General features: G+C 43.4%; 10 protein-coding genes and 3 non-coding genes across 13 annotated transcripts; 5 read left to right on the top strand and 8 right to left on the bottom strand.

The window, feature by feature from the left end:
* Positions 1-170: 170 nt before the first annotated feature.
* LALA0_S01e14554r lies at positions 171-258 on the bottom strand. The gene has a single exon. It is a non-coding gene; the product is annotated as a tRNA-Tyr (tRNA).
* A 1,841-nt stretch (positions 259-2,099) lies between these two features.
* On the top strand, positions 2,100-3,335 carry LALA0_S01e14532g (LALA0S01e14532g1_1; the record flags this gene model as incomplete). The annotated part of the gene is made up of 1 exon (XM_022774773.1): positions 2,100-3,335. One exon carries the CDS (start codon positions 2,100-2,102, stop codon positions 3,333-3,335), a length of 1,236 nt encoding a protein of 411 aa, XP_022626837.1.
* A 440-nt stretch (positions 3,336-3,775) lies between these two features.
* LALA0_S01e14510g (LALA0S01e14510g1_1) lies at positions 3,776-5,275 on the bottom strand (the record flags this gene model as incomplete). The annotated part of the gene is made up of 1 exon (XM_022774772.1): positions 3,776-5,275. One exon carries the CDS (start codon positions 5,273-5,275, stop codon positions 3,776-3,778), a length of 1,500 nt encoding a protein of 499 aa, XP_022626836.1.
* A 1,081-nt stretch (positions 5,276-6,356) lies between these two features.
* LALA0_S01e14488r lies at positions 6,357-6,446 on the top strand. The gene is given in 2 exon segments: positions 6,357-6,394; positions 6,410-6,446. It is a non-coding gene; the product is annotated as a tRNA-Lys (tRNA).
* Positions 6,447-7,192: 746 nt separating this feature from the next.
* Positions 7,193-8,515, bottom strand: LALA0_S01e14466g (LALA0S01e14466g1_1; the record flags this gene model as incomplete). The annotated part of the gene is made up of 1 exon (XM_022774771.1): positions 7,193-8,515. One exon carries the CDS (start codon positions 8,513-8,515, stop codon positions 7,193-7,195), a length of 1,323 nt encoding a protein of 440 aa, XP_022626835.1.
* Positions 8,516-9,843: 1,328 nt separating this feature from the next.
* MRI1 (LALA0S01e14444g1_1) lies at positions 9,844-11,094 on the bottom strand (the record flags this gene model as incomplete). The annotated part of the gene is made up of 1 exon (XM_022774770.1): positions 9,844-11,094. The coding sequence occupies one exon, from the start codon at positions 11,092-11,094 to the stop codon at positions 9,844-9,846; it is 1,251 nt and encodes a 416-aa protein (XP_022626834.1).
* A 590-nt stretch (positions 11,095-11,684) lies between these two features.
* On the bottom strand, positions 11,685-11,766 carry LALA0_S01e14422r. The gene has a single exon. It is a non-coding gene; the product is annotated as a tRNA-Leu (tRNA).
* Positions 11,767-12,176: 410 nt separating this feature from the next.
* VOA1 (LALA0S01e14400g1_1) lies at positions 12,177-12,950 on the top strand (the record flags this gene model as incomplete). The annotated part of the gene is made up of 1 exon (XM_022774769.1): positions 12,177-12,950. The coding sequence occupies one exon, from the start codon at positions 12,177-12,179 to the stop codon at positions 12,948-12,950; it is 774 nt and encodes a 257-aa protein (XP_022626833.1).
* A 168-nt stretch (positions 12,951-13,118) lies between these two features.
* Positions 13,119-13,459, bottom strand: VMA21 (LALA0S01e14378g1_1; the record flags this gene model as incomplete). Its single annotated transcript, XM_022774768.1, has 2 exons — positions 13,119-13,344; positions 13,440-13,459. 2 exons carry the CDS (start codon positions 13,457-13,459, stop codon positions 13,119-13,121), a joined length of 246 nt encoding a protein of 81 aa, XP_022626832.1.
* A 152-nt stretch (positions 13,460-13,611) lies between these two features.
* SRB5 (LALA0S01e14356g1_1) lies at positions 13,612-14,427 on the top strand (the record flags this gene model as incomplete). Its single annotated transcript, XM_022774767.1, has 1 exon — positions 13,612-14,427. The coding sequence occupies one exon, from the start codon at positions 13,612-13,614 to the stop codon at positions 14,425-14,427; it is 816 nt and encodes a 271-aa protein (XP_022626831.1).
* Positions 14,428-14,553: 126 nt separating this feature from the next.
* Positions 14,554-16,353, bottom strand: NOP7 (LALA0S01e14334g1_1; the record flags this gene model as incomplete). Its single annotated transcript, XM_022774766.1, has 1 exon — positions 14,554-16,353. The coding sequence occupies one exon, from the start codon at positions 16,351-16,353 to the stop codon at positions 14,554-14,556; it is 1,800 nt and encodes a 599-aa protein (XP_022626830.1).
* Positions 16,354-17,573: 1,220 nt separating this feature from the next.
* On the top strand, positions 17,574-18,065 carry GTF1 (LALA0S01e14312g1_1; the record flags this gene model as incomplete). The annotated part of the gene is made up of 1 exon (XM_022774764.1): positions 17,574-18,065. One exon carries the CDS (start codon positions 17,574-17,576, stop codon positions 18,063-18,065), a length of 492 nt encoding a protein of 163 aa, XP_022626829.1.
* A 401-nt stretch (positions 18,066-18,466) lies between these two features.
* PCP1 (LALA0S01e14290g1_1) lies at positions 18,467-19,486 on the bottom strand (the record flags this gene model as incomplete). Its single annotated transcript, XM_022774763.1, has 1 exon — positions 18,467-19,486. The coding sequence occupies one exon, from the start codon at positions 19,484-19,486 to the stop codon at positions 18,467-18,469; it is 1,020 nt and encodes a 339-aa protein (XP_022626828.1).
* Between the last annotated feature and the right edge of the window lie 43 nt (positions 19,487-19,529).

The following is a 19,529-nucleotide window of genomic DNA, read 5'->3' as shown; positions in this document are numbered from 1 at the left end:
CTGCAAGTATGTAGAAATACTGAGTACTTATTTAACATATAGATATTGAGTATCTTTTTTGAGGTTTGGCTGAGTAGTTGCACCCTAAGAGATGGTAATGTTGTCAAGAGGAAGCATGTTTTATTGAAAGAACCTAAAAAGGATATTAAATACACTATGATTCAAAAAAATCTCCCGGGGGCGATTCGAACGCCCGATATCCAGATTACAGTGTTAACATTACAGTCTGGCGCCTTAAACCAACTTGGCCACCGAGAGGACTCTTGAATGATGAAAAAGAAATTGAATATATAAGAGAGAGAGAGAGAGAGAGAGAGCCAGGTTCATGAGATCACTCGTACCATTGGAAGACACGTTGAATCAGGAACCTATTGGACATCGTTAGCCGTCTGGATGAAGCTTTAGTATGCTTTTATGGATCTACGATGATTTGCTTGACTTATCTCTACGGCGTGTGCTAAACATTTGATAAATTCCTGAGATGGGAAGGTGATGTCTGGAGGGATTCGAAAGATATGCACGAGAGCACACAACTGGCTGTGGAGAAAGGCGTTGGATGACTGGTGATGAGAAGAGTTATCTTCGACGGGGTATGCTATGTGCCAAATGAAAAGTGTACAGTCATTGAGCAGGAAGCGCTTGGGAGAGAGTTTGGAAGAAACCGGAAAACTGGCTCGATCATAGCTGTCATCCCAGATGACAGCGATTAGACACATCCACGATTGAAGATATCGTTCCAAGCCTTTAGTTTGACCAAAAATGAAGGGTTATCGACAGCGTCTGAGTTCAGGAGCGCTTACTTTTGTAAAGAGAGCATTGGATCTTCAATAGGCTCTGGTTTTCACACAAAACACCATTGTCTCACTGGCCTTTGAGTTTTCAATCAAAAAAACACTGTCTTGCAATGGTCTGTATGAGTTGCCGCACTACAGGAATGTCAGCGTACATTTTTTGGGATTCTCAAATTCAGTTCTCGATGCAAACTAAATGTAATTGTGGTGGAGTTTCTAACAAGTTGACGACCAAAAGGAAGGTCATTTAATGTTATCTGGTGGAAGAAGCGGACAATCCTGGCAGTAACAAGTGCGATTCAATCCCTGAACCACGGCGTTTCCCTCGTTTTCTCACATTTTACTTGTAAATGTACTTGACATGCGACGCAACGCTTCTACAGCTTTCCTAGCAATGAATTGCAGAAATCATCATCGTTCACGTGATCGATGCGAATGTCGAACGTATCACCTCTTAAAACCTTCGATAACAACCACCGTCACCACTTTGTTCTTGCCGTTCTAAACTCGAGTCTGATGTATCTATGACACAGTAGTCTCAACATCAATTGGCTGCTCCAATTAATCTTTTCGTTGTTGGATTACAACTATTTCTACTTCTTCCTTCCTCCCACAACCGAATAGCGCAATCTGAAGGACTTCAATTCGTGACCCCACACACTTTGTTCTCCCTACAATGGCCTTCAACCCTAAAACCCAACGATTGCCATCTCAGTCACACTCACACTCACACTCACACTCACGCACCATTTTTGTTAAAGCTCTTCTTCATCGCGTTATTTTCAACGTTCATCAACGAAACGCGTAAGCTCTTGTCTTTCAACATTTACGCGAAACTATTTAGCTATTACGAGGCTTGCTTCACAAGGCTAGCTCTACCTTTTTGTCTGTAGTTCCAAAAATTAAAATACGCCAAAATTTACGCGTCAGGGAATCGCTTAATTTCGATGCCATAGGATACCACACGAGAAAGACACGAGAAAAACCACGAAAGTGTCAGTAGAAAGCACTTTTTTGTAGTTTAACTGGCTCGAGCTGACCTGTTCAAGCTATAAACGCGGAGTATACCCAGCAACGCGGTGCCAAACTGTTTTTGGGACGTGAAATTTAGCGCCAAAAAAACCCGTAACGCGTTTGCGTTAGTGGTGAGCAGGAGGCTACGGAAGAGAATACAAGCAGAGTGGCAGCCTTGGGTATATTTAAACTGAATAGTAGAGGTGGCGGAAAGAACACTTCGATTTAAGATTCCATAAGATAGATCCGGTGGTGGGAAGCTGACGATAGAACATAAGTTGACGCGTCCGTAATATGAGCGATCTGATGAGAAGTCGTACTTATAGTAATGCTGTGACGGACGAAAACGCACAAGTGACAGACTCTTCCAACGGCAATAAGCCGGCCAGGAGAGCCAAGACGATGGCAGGAGCTTCGTGTGTTGAGGCACCACGCAGAGAACTTGCAGAAGTGCAAAATTGGCAGGCTCAGGCATCGCAGGACGATACCAAGCTACCAGTATTGGCTTCAACGCAGCATTCACCAGCATCACAAACACAACCACATTCCCAGGAAGAGCCCCAACGAAAGAAACAGAAAATATACACAAGCGATGACGAACAAGACCAGGACACCAAAGAACCACAGGAACCGAGCGTACAGAATGTAGCAAGTCGATCCAGACTGTTTGGAGAGTCCCTTGATGAGAGGGAAGAAAAAGACGTTTGCATGGTGGTGGAATACTCAGAAGACATATTCGAACACCTTTACCAACGTGAGAGGCAGATCTGCTCATCTTACAACTACGTTAAGTCCAAAGAGTCTCCAAAATATCTAAGACCATCGCTGCGAGCCATTCTCATCGATTGGCTTATAGAGGTGCATTTGAAGTTCCAATTGCTTCCAGAAACACTGTATCTGGCAATTAACATCATGGATAGGTTTATGGCTAAACGTAAAGTCTCGATGGCCAAGTTGCAGCTTCTAGCGGTAAGCAGTTTGCTTATTGCCGCGAAGTTCGAGGAAATAAACCTCCCCAAACTCTCACAATACGCATACATCACTGACGGCGCCTGTACTTGTCAAGACATCAAAGAAGCAGAAATGTACGTCCTTACAACGCTCAATTTTGATGTTGGCTGGCCAAATCCGTTGAATTTCTTGCGCAGAATATCCAAGGCCGATGACTACGATTTTAAGATTAGAGCCGTCGCCAAATATTTTATGGAATACGCCATGTGTTGTCCCGAATTCGTGGACGTCATACCATCCCGCATCAGCGCGCTAGCTACATATTGCGCCAGAGCCAGTTTGGGCATCAAGATAAGATGGAACGAAGCCTCAGAGCGTTACAGCGGTGGCATCGACCCATTGAACGACCTAACGTTCCAAACCGATTGCCGCACACTAATCAAAGAAATCCATAATCCAAGCACACAACTTAAAGCGCTAGAGCTCAAATACAAGAGCAGAGCGGCAGATAGCGTTTTTGACCCAGCGAAGGTGTGGTGCGACGTAATCGTGGCGAGCAATTTCGAAGGGTTGTTCTAAATACAAAGTTTAGTCATTTGCATAACAGTAATTAATAGAAAAGCATTCATCCTTACCGCCCTAAAATTTGTTTTTTGGGGAATTCAGTCATTGTTTATTATTTACTACTGCCTATGTAGGTTGATTCGAAATCCCTGCTTTCTTGAATTAAACTCGATACATTATTCGCGGTTATGCTAAATTACAATTAAGACTGTGAAGGTGTATCAAGACTGGTTTTTTGATCATCACCTAGAACTGAAATTAGCGGAGGAAACTCGGAAACAATTGAGAATAAACTTTCTTATTCCTGTTTCTTGCTTCCTCCTGTGTATGTGTGTGTGTTTGTTCCGTTTTTGTTTGTTTTTTTTTTGTTTACCACTCTGGAACTACAGGTAAAGGGTATATTCAACCAGAAGCTTAGAGCGTGTCGATAGTTGTTGTCAATCTTCTCACCTTGATCATTCTGAAGTTTCATGCAAAGTCATGATGTCGTAACCGTGGGCAACAACTTTTTTGGCCCACTGTCTTGAAATAACCGATGCTTTCATGAACTTTCTGGATGCGTATTTCTTGAAAAATTCATCATGAATCACAGGCTGAACCAAATAGTCCATCACCATGTTGCACACGGGAGCGAGCTCTTCTCTTGTGTAACCGCCGCTGTAATGAATCAGATTACCATCCCATTTTCCCTTTCCCAACATTTTTCTTGAAAGAAACATTGCCGTTGCAGCACATAGGGACGGTAAAACTCCGATGAATCTGAAATCAATTACTGATATTTCCAAAAGGTATTTCGCAAGCGTTCGAGATTGTATATCGTAATCATCTGCCTTCGAAATCCTTCTTAGAAAGTTCATTGGGTTGGGATAATTGAGATTGAACTCGAGTGTCTTTAAAATAAACTTTTCACCTTCTCTTATTTCATCTTCATCGCATGCACCATCAGTTTCGTATGCAAAATGCTTGACGCTGGGCGAGTAGACTTCCTCATATTTAGAGGCAATGAAAAGACATGCAGTGCCTACTAGTTGTAGCTTTTCTAGTTGTACTAGCTCTTTACAGAGAAATCTGTCCATGATATTCAAAGAGAGATAAAGTGTCTCCGGAAGTAGCCCAAATTTATTGTGAATCTTAACCATCCAGTTTACTAGAATATCTCTGTTTTGTCGAATGTTACTGTGTTTGTAAAGATCATGGCGGTTGGGCAATGTCATTATTTCGAGTTTGTGTAAATATTCGAAGATTTCTGTGACGTATTCGCTGACCATAAACGGGTCACTGGCGTCTTCAGCATCAAGATCTTCCCACTCATACTCTGTACCCTTGGCGCACACCTTGAACTTCTTAGGTTCATCATGTTCTACCACCGTCGATATTGGCCTTTTTTTGCTAACATCGCCTAATGCTTCTGCAAGTTCATCGGGATGTTGTTCATTGGCATGTTCTTCATCCATACTGCTTGGAATTTCTGTTTGCATCACACTACTGTGGTCCGCATCCTTGAGCATTGTTTGGTTCGTGCTGTAATTGAGCATGTCATTGGAACTCGATATCGATTGCGGTTGAGACAGCTGTTGTTCTTCATCAATACTGGGAAGTTTCCTAACATACGGGTCCATGTTTTCCTTGTCAACTTCTGATGAAGTTGCACTTGTGACATTTGTGGTGCTTATGGAGCTCATACTGGACCGATTTGGGTTTTTTGAAGTTACTGACGAGCCTTCTAGTTCATTTTCCTCACGTCTCGCTTGTGGAATCAGAGAGCCGGCTGATTTAGCATTTTGCAGCCTGTACCTTGCGGTGCGTAGCGCTTTACCCAACGAGCGGGCACTCGAATTCGATGTTTTTGCTTCTTGGGCAATGGTGGTGTTTGTAACATTGTTTAAGGCAGCGCGGGTGGACTTCAATGTTCGCGGTCTGGCATCGTGGGAGTTTTCATTGGGCACAAAAGACATGACTGGGCAGAGATGCTATTTTTTACAACCGGCTTCTGCTGGGGAAAAGGATACGACGAACAGGTTGCTGCTATGAAGAAAAATGTAGATTTCTAGCTCGCTGGTTGCTGACAGCTTGAGATGTTCGCCAGATACTGGGAAATGCAAGCTTCGAACTAGAGGGACGTTGAGAACGTTTTGGAAAGTTAGAATATTAAATTCTTCTTGACACACACACACTTGGAACCTTGACCAGTGATAGAAAAGCACAAAGGAGAAACGATTCAGATTCAGGACCTCACCAATGCGTAGATCTTGAAAAATGCTTATAAGTATATCTCAGTTTGCAGGGAAAAAAATCCTACTATCTTGAACAAGCAAAGTGTCTGCAGTTTGTTTCTGTGTCTGTACGATGTTTCCGTTTTGCCTGAATCGGATTCCGCCCACAGACTTTCGGTGATCTTTGTACCACAGGAATACCAAGTCCAGAGGTTGGATATGGCAGAGATGCTTTTAAGATTTACCAAACCAGGGATTCAAAGTAGTGAAAAAACTCTTTGGGGATGCTGACGTACTGTTCCAGCGTTTCCGTATCTGGCCTTTTGCTGTGTGGGAGCCTGTTTGTGTGTTTGGATCTTTCCGGCTTGGGTTCGACCACGACCAATTAGGGCTAACGTCCCTCGAGCATTTGTTGATGTTTACCCATTGCCCTATTAGGAAGTCGCGATGAGCTGTTGCAGTAATTCATTTATATTGGCGAACAGCGGTCAGCTGACCGCTCTGGAAACGGAGACATAAGACAACCTGTGCGTGGGAACAGAATCCGTTATGGGTGTGAAATGAGTTATTGTGACGTCCGATGTTGGAAAACGGGGAGATTGTGGTCCTTGTTATGAATGCATATCACTGGTCTCCCTTGAAATGCCAAAATTGTGGGACTCATCGTTAGGCGGGAAACAGATCCCCACTAGCACCGTTGCATTGGCCTGAAGACTCACAAACGATAGCACGTCGCGTTAAAGCCTAACGAAGCGGCACCCTTTTTATGACTAGTTCAATTGGATAGTAGCGCTTGTCTTTGTTGCGGTTCCGAGAGAACTCGTCCTTGTTAGCTCAGTTGGTAGAGCGTTCGGCTTTTAAGCACCGCTTGCAAGGAACCGAAATGTCAGGGGTTCGAGCCCCCTATGAGGAGTTCTTTTACTTTTTGGCATTTTTGGCTTTACTTCCCTGAGCTTTCAATGGGCCTTTTACAGATACTGAGAAAGTCAGTTTATTTATGCTTGTATGCGCGTCTGTTGCGTGCGAGATGTATCACTCAGGGGTTTCAAACGTCCAACTTACACTAAATGATTCCCAACTGGCCCTCAAACGTTGCTCACCTCAGTAATACAAAATTGGGAGTTCTTTATAATCCATTGCGTCCGGTTTGATGCAGATTTGAGTGCCAAACCTGCGGTTTGGCTTGCTTTATGAGTGGTATTGTTGGTGATCGTTAAGGTGCGTCTGTTAATTGGAAAGTGTCACAATTTTCCAACGACGGAAGCGTATGAAGTGACTGTGGTAATGACAATGTTAAAGTAGGAACACTACCAATAGCTGGTAAGTCAGCAAAGTCAAGTTCATTCTTTCACCATTATCTGCGACCAATCATCGTAAGCGTTAAAGATTTAGTTTCTGCATCGTATCGCTATTTTTGTAATAACGAGGGTATATTTATGTACATGGAAGAAGCTTGTCTGGTACCTGCCAGCCGTCGGAGGTGAACAAATGAACGGATCTCATGAGTGCGTTGGCCTTTAGGTAACAGCGAGTCAGTTTAGCAAGTTTATACAGGAGCAATCGAGCCAACATGAAAGCATCAATTCTTTCACAACGGAGTTGCAATATTCTCGTAGAGACTTTCTGGGTTTCTGATTGCTTTGAGATCAATGTAACACGTTACTTCTGAGTATCGTCAACGAGACGCAGCTCTGGATACTCTGGAAGCCGGCCTCTGTAATCGATCACATTAGGTCGCTGTGGCATCATCGTGCTAAATTTCGACAGAACCCAAGCAAACTGGTTTAAGAGCCATACTGCAGGCCTCGAAGACACGAAAACCAAAGATAAAGCTGTCGAAGGGATCTGTTGATACTCTTGAATGAAGGGCTTCATTTTGTTTTCGTAATTCCTCAACGCCTCCCCCATATTATCACCATGTTTGGTGAGCTCACCTGCCAGCGTGTACGCTCCAAGGAGCGCTAGGGTCGTTCCCAAACCGGTGAAGGGACTCGGGCCGTATCCTGAATCGCCCACAAGAACAGTTCGGTCTTTGAAAAGTGTTTTAAGCTTTATCTGGCCCAATTTGGTGGCATAAAAGTCGTCTGTACTCTCAATGCCCTTCTGAAATCGATCCTTTTGCCATTCAAAACCGTCGAGGATCGCAGTAAAAGCTGCTTTTTGAGCGGCGATGGATTGATGGTAACACTCGTCCAGCTGAGCAAAATCACCCCTCAAGAAAAACAATACACCAGTAGTTGGCCTATCGCTTGGTCTGGTAAAGACCATTTTGCGTCCCGTGCTGAAGAATACTTTGGCAATACTGCCCTCATTTTTGATCCCTGGGATGCTGAAGTACGCACCGTGAATACCCAATGGATGAAACGACGCGGCACTGGCTTTCTCCCCAAACATCATACGTCTGGTGCGTGAAGCCTGACCGTCCGCGCCAATGACTAGATCGTAACGGCCGCCGTACTTGCCCGACGAAAACGTGACGTCGACGGGACCCTGTGGGGTCTGATCTAGTTTCTCGACAGTTTCCCCGAATTTGTACTGCAAGCCCTGTCTGTAGCCCTCGATACTTTTCAGCTTTGTATCCTGTTCGATGCTAGCATCGTACAGCACACCGACAAAATCTCCACGCATCAGTTCGAATTCGCTCGTTAAAGTGAGTCCACGTTCGTCAGAGGGGCTGACCCCAAAGAAAGCTACTTGACGGTCATTAGCGTCTACAACTTCAAGCCCTGTCTCGTTGACACAGCAAGCCTTGACTCTATCCAAAAGGCCCATCTTTTCAAGGATGAAAGGTGCTTCGTTTTTTAGGTCAATTTGCTGCCCAGCGGCACGTAGTGTGGATCCACGTTCCATTATAGTGATGTTGTGTCTGTGATTTGCTTTTTGGAGGAGGAAGGCTATGGCTGGACCGCAAACGCCCGCACCAACAATTAGTATGTTGAGGGGTGTTTGGATGCCCGTTGTGAGTACATTAGAGGGCACCATGTGTGATCAATTAGTGGTATTGATAACTCGTAAAAGTACAGGCGAGGGGAAGGACATTGTCTAACACGCTACTTATAAGCTCAGGTAGGTTCTCTTCATTTTCAGAACATCTCGTTGTTGTAGGATTTTTAAGTGATGATCTGAGGGCGACCTTGAGAACAACATGGGTGCAGTCAGTACAGTGAATTACAGATACTAGCGTCATAGGGTGGCATGGTGCAGTACTATGCATCAGCTGTGGGTGTTGAAATGCAGATTAGACCGTCTTTTTGTTTGTTATCTCCGACTACCTCCATGAAGTAGCCCATCGCATTCATCATGTGATTACGGTCCTTCAAGTTTTTCAAGTTTGTTTCTCACAGGGTCTAAAATAAACAAATCCGTGAAATGGGGTCACGTTTTTCCATGAAATGAGCGGTTTGGTTTTGCATAGTGTGATATTAGTTATCGGTGGAATGAGAACATGGAATGTAAACACGGCACTCTGATACCGAGATCTCTTGCTACCAAGGGAGAAAATAGTGACTGGACTCTGATTAATAGGGTGCTGAAGACTCTCAAAACAGACATGTTCAACTAGTTATGATATCCTTTCTTATATATTTCCATTTGTTCACGTGACTCCTCGAAGCTAAGAGAAAAGTAGTGGATGACACACAATACTCAGGAAGTTCCTATAACGAGCTGAGCAGCCGTTCTCAACCTTGTTGAAAGAAGGAAAGGCCCTGGCACTAGCTGGCATGTTATAAAGTACTGCCCCCCGGTAAACGTAGAAAGAGCAGGAACTCAGGGAGTTCATTTTAGTATGTAGTCAAAAGAAGTAGGGCGACTTTCAGCGGGGAAATTCCATTTTGACCACCCCTAGCATCTTCATGGACAATTCTTTGCACTTCCTGTCCATGGAAAACGCAAGACGAGCTTTGTTTTCGACCACTTGAAAAATGTGTCACAACCTTCGACGACGCTGACGTATGTAATGATATCTCTGCTGTGAGTCCGTTTACCAGGGGGATTCGATGCAGAGCTATGTAGTATCATCAAGCCAGCGACCAATGGAAATCGCACAGAATTTTGCATTTTTCAGGGCTGTATCCTTCACATTCAAGTCTGGGAACAGAAGGTTGGTGATTTTCCATTTTCATTGTTTTAGCGACCTATTTGCACTTTAAGATGCCTTGGACAAAGTGTTGGAAAAATAGCTTTCACCACGCGACTTTTGAAATAAATGACATGCATGAAATCTGTACAACCGATCTTCTACTTTGCCCATCGATCTTGTTCAACCTGTTAATTGTAAAATCTACCTACACTACAACGGCCCCTCTATATCACTCGAAAAGATCGGTGAGATCGAAATTTCCCTCCGCATCCTTCGTGTACACGCCCACTTCCGTAACAATCCCATCTATAAGCTCGTGGGGCGTTACGTCAAACGCTGGGTTCCAAACTGACACACCCACGGGAGCCACTCCTACTTTTCCGGCCATCGGTTTGCCGTCCCCGGACAGTTGTGGCTCTCCAGTAGCACCGTCAATAACGGTTCCTGCAACGTGTTTAAACTCGTCTGCCTTCCGTTCCTCGACTACTATGCCCGCACCCGTTTCTGTAACGCTGTCTATTGTGGTCTTGGGAGCAGTTACGAAAAACTTGATGCCAAACTGCTTGCAAATGAGGGCCAGCTGATATGTGCCTATCTTGTTCGCAGTGTCCCCATTGCGCACGATCCGATCCGCACCCACAAATGCCGCCTTGATGGGGATATCGCTCGTAGCTATGCGGTAGGTGATTGAACTGTCGGGAATCAAAGTGGCAGGAATGTTGTCGTGCACGAGCTCGTAGGCGGTTAATCGCGAACCTTGATTGTAAGGACGAGTCTCCAGAGGGAAAACATGAGTCATCTTGGCACCCCCACGGTCCACTTTACGTTTTTTGTCGGAGTTTTGCTCTTGGGAAAGCTGAGCACTGGCATCTTTCCACAGTGAACGAATCACACCTAGAGCGGTACCGTAGCCAGATGTGGCCAACGATCCCGTATTACAAATGGTTAGAACAGCAAAGTCTTGGTCAAAACTTTCACTCTTCAATTGTTTTAGCAAAAATTCAGCACCGTTATTGCCCATTTTCACATTGTTCGAGAGATCATCGTCAATCAGTTGGCACACGAATTCGTAAAGTTGGCGACGGAAGGACTCGAGAGTGTCGGAATTCTTCAAGATCTTTTCGATTTCAGAAAGAGCATTTGAAAGATTCACTGCAGTGGGTCTACTATCGAGTAGAAATGCCAGCCTCTGCTTCAAAGTTGAACGGATCCTGTCGAAATCACTTGTATCGTAGAAAGTCTGTGTTTGAGTAAAATTCTCATTTCCTAATAGTTGAGCTTCTGAGAGTACCGAAAGTGAGCCGACGATGGCAATAGCAGGTGCACCTCGTACTTGCATCAATTTGATAACACGATAACCATCGTCAATGGTATTGATCGGGACGTATGCGGTGGTGTACGGCAGCAACAATTGATCCAAAACTTTGACTGACACATTTTGTAGATCCGATCTATCGAAGAGAATAGCCTCCAAGGACATTTTGATGATCAGGTAGAACTCTGGTGTGGAGCGGATCGAAGTTCGTCGACTGAAAGATCGATTTGGCTCAATTTGATGATGCTTTGCATCACCGTAATGTGAAAAGAGCCACTTTCCAGAGATCACGTGAGTAGCATCGCAACGACTACTAGCCAAACGGAAAAGTGGTAAGCGCGCGCGCGCTGACGTTTTCAGCTGATACTTCTGCAACTATGAGAAAACTCAACACCTGATTTTGTTCACTTCCCACTTTTTTTCGCGTGATCTCTAGCTTTATATTTGATGTCTGGAACCACCTGGTAATATTCCAAGAGCAGATTGTGACATGCACTGGGAGCGCTTTCTATGGCAGAAAATCTCATTATCCTACAAGAGACATTTGCGCTTCGTCCCAAACCCAACGAATACATTTTACCTGTCGTCATATCATATTCAGATTAAACTTCACTCAGATTGATGCTTCATCTTGTACAGAGCTGTCGTGAACCAAAAAAAGCTGTTCCCATACCGTAGAAGCAGCATCAACAAAAAGTAGCACTTCCATATGGTGTGAGAACTACTCTTACTTTACTCGATTTTCTAAAAAATAATGATACCCGCGAGATTCGAACTCACGCCTCCGAAGAGACCAGGACCTCGACCTGGCGCCTTAAACCACTCGGCCAGAGTACCTATTAGATTGATTGACATGAAAAACAATTGAACTCATACATATAGAGATACATGAATTTCATCCTCAAGAGAAGCTCGAACTGAAGGTAGATAAGTACCATTAGAGCTTCTCAAATATAGTATTGATCATGTCTTCGATTGGCAAGCGGGCCAATAAGTGTTCATTCTATCCTTATGTACCTTCTCACATTTCTTCAAGTTGCCACCTACCTAAAACTCTAGGCGTTTCTCTACTCGAGCAAAGTAAGTCCTCCAGTCGGCTGAAAATTTTATACGGTGGGATGAGAGTCCTGTACATAAATTATTGAAGGGATATGATATTTGAACTATTTCGAATTCAACTGTGGACTCCTAATTGTTCACAAAACATAGGGAATAACGCTCTTTAGGGTCAAGCAGAGCACTCCAACATGATTATACAGTGTTTATTAGCTGCTGTGGCATTTTTTCTGCAGGTTTCGGCCGCGGGAACAAGCTTTCTAGCGGTCAATTCGCAGCGCTACAAGGATGCTTTGAACAAGGACAAGATCGACTCATGGACGGAACTATCAGCTTTTAGTGATATAGAGGAACCTTTAGTTTGCTTCAGATTCTCAAAATTTGATCTTTTGAGTGCACTAGCCGAGGTTCCTTCCGAAGTAAGATTCTTACCCACGTTTTTTGAAGAGTTGGTAACGCAAGTATGGGAGGAGGATTCTTTCACAGACGTGGCTCATATTTCCACTGTCGAAGTTTCAAAGATTCCGGAATTGTCGTTGCCCTCGCTTTACAGCCAGGTGGACCGTAAGAGTGACATTATTGTATTCGAGTTCTCGGACGCTTCATACGACTTGGAACGTCTTGACGAATATTTGGAAACCGTCTATCTGTTTTTGGAAGAGGAACTTGTCAATATCGACAATATCGTCATCCAAGTGCCCTCTGTCGGTGAACCATACGTGAAGAACACGGCGAAAACATCAGATATCGATGTTTCGGACCCGGACAGAAAACCCGCACCTAGCTCTCCAACCGGAAACGGCGATGAATTAAGCACGCTATGGACAGAGGGATTGATCAGCTGTTTGATTGTCACCGCAATCCTGTTGGCCATCTTGTCTGTGGCCATCTCCTGGATCACCAGTCTGGAGATCAGTTACGGAGCTTTTGAGAAGCCCGTGAATCCGCTCAAAAAGACCAACTGATGGATTTTCGCAGTATGGCAGTAACATCATTACGCTCATATAAAATTAACTCTAAAAACAAAACTACGTAATAATTCGGACATAGATACATTCGAAGATAAACAGCCGAAAACTCAAGCTCGCTGAACCAATGCAGGTAGCTCTTGTTTTTGCCTTGTGCCTTTTCATTTAATTGTTTTTCTTTTCCTCTGGCTTCAACTTTTCAGATTCTTCAGTTCCTGTATCTTCGCTGAACGCCATAACCACGTATGCGACCAATACCAGGTTAGCAGCTAAAGCAGCAAGCCCGCCACTTATCAATGTGTTACTGGTAACCTGTTGCACTAGGAAAAAAGATAAGACTGGAAGAATCACCATTGCTGCGGTGAAAAACATCAGTTTTTGAACAACCTCGCTGTTGAAATGTCAATATACACTTGTTAGTCACGATTCAATCAGGTTTACAACATATTCGACAAACTGCTTGAAAGTTCATCACATCGCACATACCGTGGTACATCGACTGCCATAGTGTTGGATTGATACTATGAGAAATCTTGGTTTGGGTTCTGTTTTCTAAGAGTAAAGAGACGGTAGATAGAATTTAGAATTATTGATGTAGTCATCGAGTATAAAAACAATTTCAGCATTTCAAGTTACCAAGCCAAAAGTGGAGCCCACAATGGTTCTTCAGCTATGCTTGACATCAGCAATTGACGATGACTCATATGAATTGTGTACGTCGACTCTTTGCAATTTATCAGGTAATCCTCCTGTGCTATTCAACAACTTCACAGCTATGTTCAAACCTAATCCTAGCTTTGATATTGAACAAACAAACTCTAAAAATCAATTGATCGAGCAAAATCGGTTGAAGCTATGCAAGGGGGTACCATTGGATTGCCTAGAGCCCGATAACAAGCAGAGGGATCACAGAATGCTTAGAAAATATGACGACGATGAGCTGAAGGGATTCGACCTACGAATTCTGCAAAGAATGCTTCATGGAAGTATAGACGTTGATGAAATGGATGTTGATGAGCGGGATGCATCTGATAGTGCCTGGATTTTAAGTATCTCAGATATTCCACCTGCTGGGGCGAACAGAAAAGTATCGTCGCAAGCAATCACAGAAAGCACTATTACTACAACAGGTGGAAGCTCAGCTTCCATTACATCTTTTCTTTCAGAACTGGGCTACATTTTGGACTATCGGCTGCTAGTGATTGGTGTCAAATTCAATATGAAACACAATGTCTATCTTGAACTATCCAAAATATGGCAAATAGACAACGCTGGCATAACAAGACAATTGACCAAAGGTGGTTTTATGGTGAAGGCCTTTGTGAACGTCGCTAAAAGCACCGATATCAAGAGTATAAACAACGGCACGAATGCCCTACTCAATCTTCAAAAAGAACTTAGCGGATACATAGACCTCACGATTCCAGATCGAAAATCAATGGACTCACGATTGGAGAACCTTAACGATATATGAGATGGAGAAAGCTCATGATTCTTTTGAGACCGTGGCTTGCTATTCGACCTATTTAATTTATAGACGATTCATAAATGTACAGTGAGATGGGTGCGGAAATGACTTTTAAAAACAATTTAAAAGTCTTTATTTTTCCAAGTCGTTTATTTTCGATTTGGCCTTAGCGATTGCTTTCTTCTTCTGCTTCAGCTTTTCAACACGATCATCCTTCTTCTCATTCGAGTACTTCATCTTTTTGTAGAGCTTCCGCTGTTTGTTACTCATCATGATGGTTTTCAAATCTTTTTCTTCTTCCTCTTCGGTTACCTTACGTTTAGCCGATTTCTTTGGTTTCTTTTCGTCTTTCTCCTGATCCTTGGCATCGGAATAAGGAATACCCTTTGCTTCCAATTCTAATTCTTTCTGCACTTCTAGGTCCTCATCACTTTCCTCATCTGCATCTGCTTCAGCATCTAAACCATCCTCCACACTGCTGTTTTCCTCTTCCACTTCTTCTTCCACGTCATCTTCTCCTTCGCTTTCGCCCTCAACAGGTTCTGCCTCTGGATCGTAACCACCGGCATCACCCCATGGAGACAAATGTGGCGGTAGAGCTTCACCAGGAAGATATTTATTCACAGATAATAGTTCGCCCTTGTTGATGGAATCAAAAACCCATTGGGGTTGCAAATACGTTCTTGAGACGACTTTGTTCTTCAAAACTGGTCTGTCTACAATTTGATGGGTAACTTTTGACAAATCGATATCCTTGACTGAGTCTAGTTGGTCCAAAGCAGCTTCACAAATAACCGAACCGCCACAGGACAAGATTAAAAACTCAAGTATATCCACCGGAACCTCTCTAGAGATGTAGAAGACAAAGTCAGAGAATAAGGTGGCAGCAGGTGAATCGTACTCACCAGGCTGCACCAATATGTCACCCTTGTTCTTATTGTTATCCTCGAAAGTATCCAGCGCATTGTTTTCATCTGCCGCTTCCTCGTCGTCTTCTTCATCGTGACCTTGCCCGCTGCCGTCTTGAACGTTGTCTGCTTTTAGAGCGGAGGACAAAGCTGAGGAATCTAAAGCCTTTACTTCTGACGAGTTTTCAGAAAGTTGTGGAGCGGCAAGAGTTGAGGACTCTTCGTTGCTCTCCAGGAGGTAGGCACTCAAACCGCCGATGATCTTGTTCTTGGTTAGATCCAATTTTGGTGGGTACGAAAGACCTGAGTCAGTGTAGAGCTTGAAAAGCACAAAGTGCATCAGCGTAGAGTAGAATTCAAGAAACGTCAGCATGATTCTGAAGTCAACATCGCTGGGAACATTTTCAGGAAACTTGTAGGGAACAAGCCATCTGACATCTTCTCCCTTGACAGAAGCTTGGTAATAGACACCCTTGATAGAAACAAACACTTTACGAACGGCTCTTTCACGAGAAACGTAAGCCAACCATTGGTTACAGATAGTTTGCGCATCTTGAGTGACCCGTGCAGATACTTGGTCGGAGGCTGGTAAATTAGCAAACAAAAACAACATGTTCAGGGCATCGTCAATATCCCCAAGTGCATCTGAGAAGCTGGGATATCTTTCCTTGATAATGTTGTCGAGCTTGTAGGTCGTGTGATTAGTCTCGAGTCTTTTGGCAGCAGAGACTTCACCTCTGCCCAATGCTTTCGTCAGTTTTTTGGCAAAAGTCTTATGTTCACGGAATCGCTCCAAGACGGGCTCATGCATCAAATATTGAATGTCCTTGAAATAGTAGAATGTTGTAGGAGCAGTAGAGCCTTTGTTAGCCTTTTTCTTGTTGCGAGGTTCACGAGGGTAGATACCTTTGAAAATGCAGAGTCTTCTGAAGTCCGCAAGCGAGATCTGCAGCTTGCGGACTGCTTGTGAACGGGTCACAAAGTTTCTGGCATTACCACTAACGTTCTTCTTCTTAATTCTCATCTTTCAGATATAAGCTGTCAATAAAATCACAACCAGGAACCGTAGAAACAAGCTGAAATAACCACTAGAGACCTTTGTGAAAGTAGACTAGTTCAATATATTCTGCAACAAGTTACAGAGTGTTGTTGATTGCTGGGGCTGGACAGTTGAAGAAAAGTTGATCTCTTTACTTGTTCATCTCATCTCATCTCATCGCATCTTCAAAGGCGGCATCAAATTTTTTTTATTATGGACAGAAAAAAAAGCACTGTGAACGGAAAAGAAAACATGCACGGGATTTAAGTATCACGTGACCAACATTTCCATCTTGACTCGATGTTGAGGTGTCGATCCGGAAGGAGTAGGGAAGGCTCGAAGAGTCATATTAGTCAATTGGAACTGGTCTTTATCTGTGGGTGAATTTGTTAAGAAGATCAATGCTTCAAAAAAAAGTTTCTTCTAAATGGTTTTTGCCTGGCGCCGGGATCTCGAAGTGGTTTAAATGATCTAAAAATTACATGTGTGAATGAAGAAAGATACTAGAAAGTCATATTTGTTTTTAAAATGGAATAGTATCTTCATGCTTGGTGAATAATTCTCATATTTCAATTTATTTCGAGAGCGAATGTTTTTGAGATGAGATAAAAGCCCCAAAACGGCTTGGAAAAGACAGCATCGAACAAGACCAGATTTTTTGATTGAGTCTATGCGAGCTTGAAGGGGTTTCTCGTGTAGTTGATCGCTTCTGGCTTGCGCCCTCTGAAATTCCATGACAGAATAGTACAAAGTGATGAGGACCGATTTGCATCGCTCCGGATCGTGTTCATTTCGGTGTTGAAGACGAAGGACATGCTTTGACATGCATAAAAGTGTTCTACTATACTTCGGCCGTGCCGGCTGGGGCTCGTCAATAGAAGGTAGAGATACCGTAGAATATTTTGCTTATTTTCACAAAAAACGAAAAAAAAACTGAAATGGCAACTCGTCGCTAAACCAGCAGACATTGGAGGTCTTTTGACAACATTCAAGCGGTCCCGAAAGCAATCCTTGCAAACATTTTATAGAATATGCACATCACGTGATAACTACTTCTCAAATATATTATATAACTATATACGGATTAGGAATATCAACACTGTTACTGACAAAATGTCGACTGGATCAGGTCTAAACTGACAATCTGACAGCGTCTGCATAATCGGTTCGTTGCCGTTCAGTCCACCACTGAAGTACACTTTGTTATGCGGACGAAGCTATGTACGTTACTGTTCACAAGAAGCTACAGAAGAAGCTCAATTGGGCCAAAATTCAAAGATTTGGCTGAAATTAAACAATATGTTGCAACGCCGCAGTGGTCGATCAATGAATTCATGGAACAGGACACAAATGTGCAAGAATTGCCCTCTGTTGAAATGGTAGAACGGCTCCTGAAGCTTTCCGGGCTACCTCTACAGGATGCGGAGTCGTTACGCTCAAAACTTGGCCATCAATTAGTATTTTTGGACAAACTGCTGACGCTGGACGTCAAGGAAGATACGGATCCCAAAAATGCCAGAATACTGCCGCGATCCTTCAAACCGCTTGAATTTGAAGACCTAGTTAATGCGGCCGAAAATCAGATCCAGGATGTAAGCCTTGGAGAGCGGAGCGGATCTTGGGAGAGCGTCAAATTGGCGAATAAGAAACAAGACGGATTTTTTGTGTTGCGGGAAAGTTTGTTGAAACGGAAATAGATAGTATCATCAGCATAAGATATACCGGGAGGTCTGGGCTTCTAAGGAGATAATTTGGAACCCAAAACAAGATATTCAGGATTTTCGATCAAGCTTTCTCATGACTTGCATCGTTATTGATCAAGATTTGCTTCTCGCGCCATCATATTACCAACCCCTCGCCTTCCTCTTGAGCATTGGTAATTTCACGGTAAACCTTGCTCAATGACCTGCCTTCATCGATCATTATCAGGACTAACACAAGAATTCACACTAGCTGCAAAAAAGGCATGCCAAATAACTCAAAGTGTGATACGTTTTTTTACCAAGTAGGCTGTGCTAAGATGGATCTCTCCACCACCACCAACAACTATTCCTTAGTTAGTTAAATGCAACTATTTACAGTCAATCCTACGCAGACATTAAAATGCTGAAAGTCTCCTCATCCGGCGCTGATTTTCTTTCTTAATCCTTTCAGAGATCAAATACCCATATATGATACCAGCCACGGAACCTCCCAAATGAGCTGCGTAATCAAATGAACCCCATCTGAGAGCACATCCCGCCGCGTTCCATACCATAGAGCCCAAAAATGCAATCCATGCACCACCAGGTATAGGGAAAACAAACAACATTATCTTAGCTTGGGGAATGAGGTATGAAAAACACCCAAAAACACCGAAAAGCGCTCCACTGGCTCCCAGACTTGGGGCCATCATTGAAATTCTGGCGATGCGTGGGTACCAAAGCGAAAACAGAGAACCAAATATAGCACTGTTGATATAAAGTGAAGTAAAATTACCAGGTCCAATCATTGTCGCAAGATTTGTTCCAAAAGACCACAGTGCAAGCATATTCATACCCAGATGCCAAAATTCTTGATGCGAAAATGCACTGCCAATTAGCGACCATTTGCTGTAAATACTATCTTTTTCAAGAAGCATGTACCTTTGCAGAAACCGCCAATATCTAGGAACGTGCCAGAGCGCAAATACACCACAGTTTAAGCCCAAAAGACCGTATACCAAATGTGTAGGGTGTGTCCTAAAATATGTGAATGGTGGAACGTGCTGGAATAGATACGGAGCCCCAACGAAAAATGCACCCATGAACAAAACGCCGGCAACTGTCACATTTCGCAGACTGTTGTTCCCGAATGAATTGCCGTTGTTGTATCTGTTGCCACCGTTTTGAAACTGTTGAAATCTGTTCAGTCTTGCATATCGCGAATTTCCCGCACCATTGAAGAGATCTCTCCAGCTGGATTCAATTCTCGAAGTCTGCGAAAAGAATTTGGATTGTCCACCAAAAGGTATTGTTCTCGCTCTTAGGGTGCAAAGATGACCTAATATTGAAGCTTGAACCGGTCTTGGTTTTAGTTGCAAATGGATGGCATTGCTTAAGAAAAATAGTTTCCCCTGCTTGGAGAGAAAAGTACTCATTGAAAAGTTCTTAGGGTTGCACTTCAGTCGATTATAGCAGATC

Source organism: Lachancea lanzarotensis, scaffold LALA0S01 (genome assembly GCF_000938715.1).
Source record: "Lachancea lanzarotensis genome assembly LALA0, scaffold LALA0S01, whole genome shotgun sequence".
Taxonomy (NCBI): domain Eukaryota; kingdom Fungi; phylum Ascomycota; class Saccharomycetes; order Saccharomycetales; family Saccharomycetaceae; genus Lachancea; species Lachancea lanzarotensis.
Note: the sequence above shows the minus strand (reverse complement) of the source record. Positions and strands in the feature narration are given on the sequence as shown.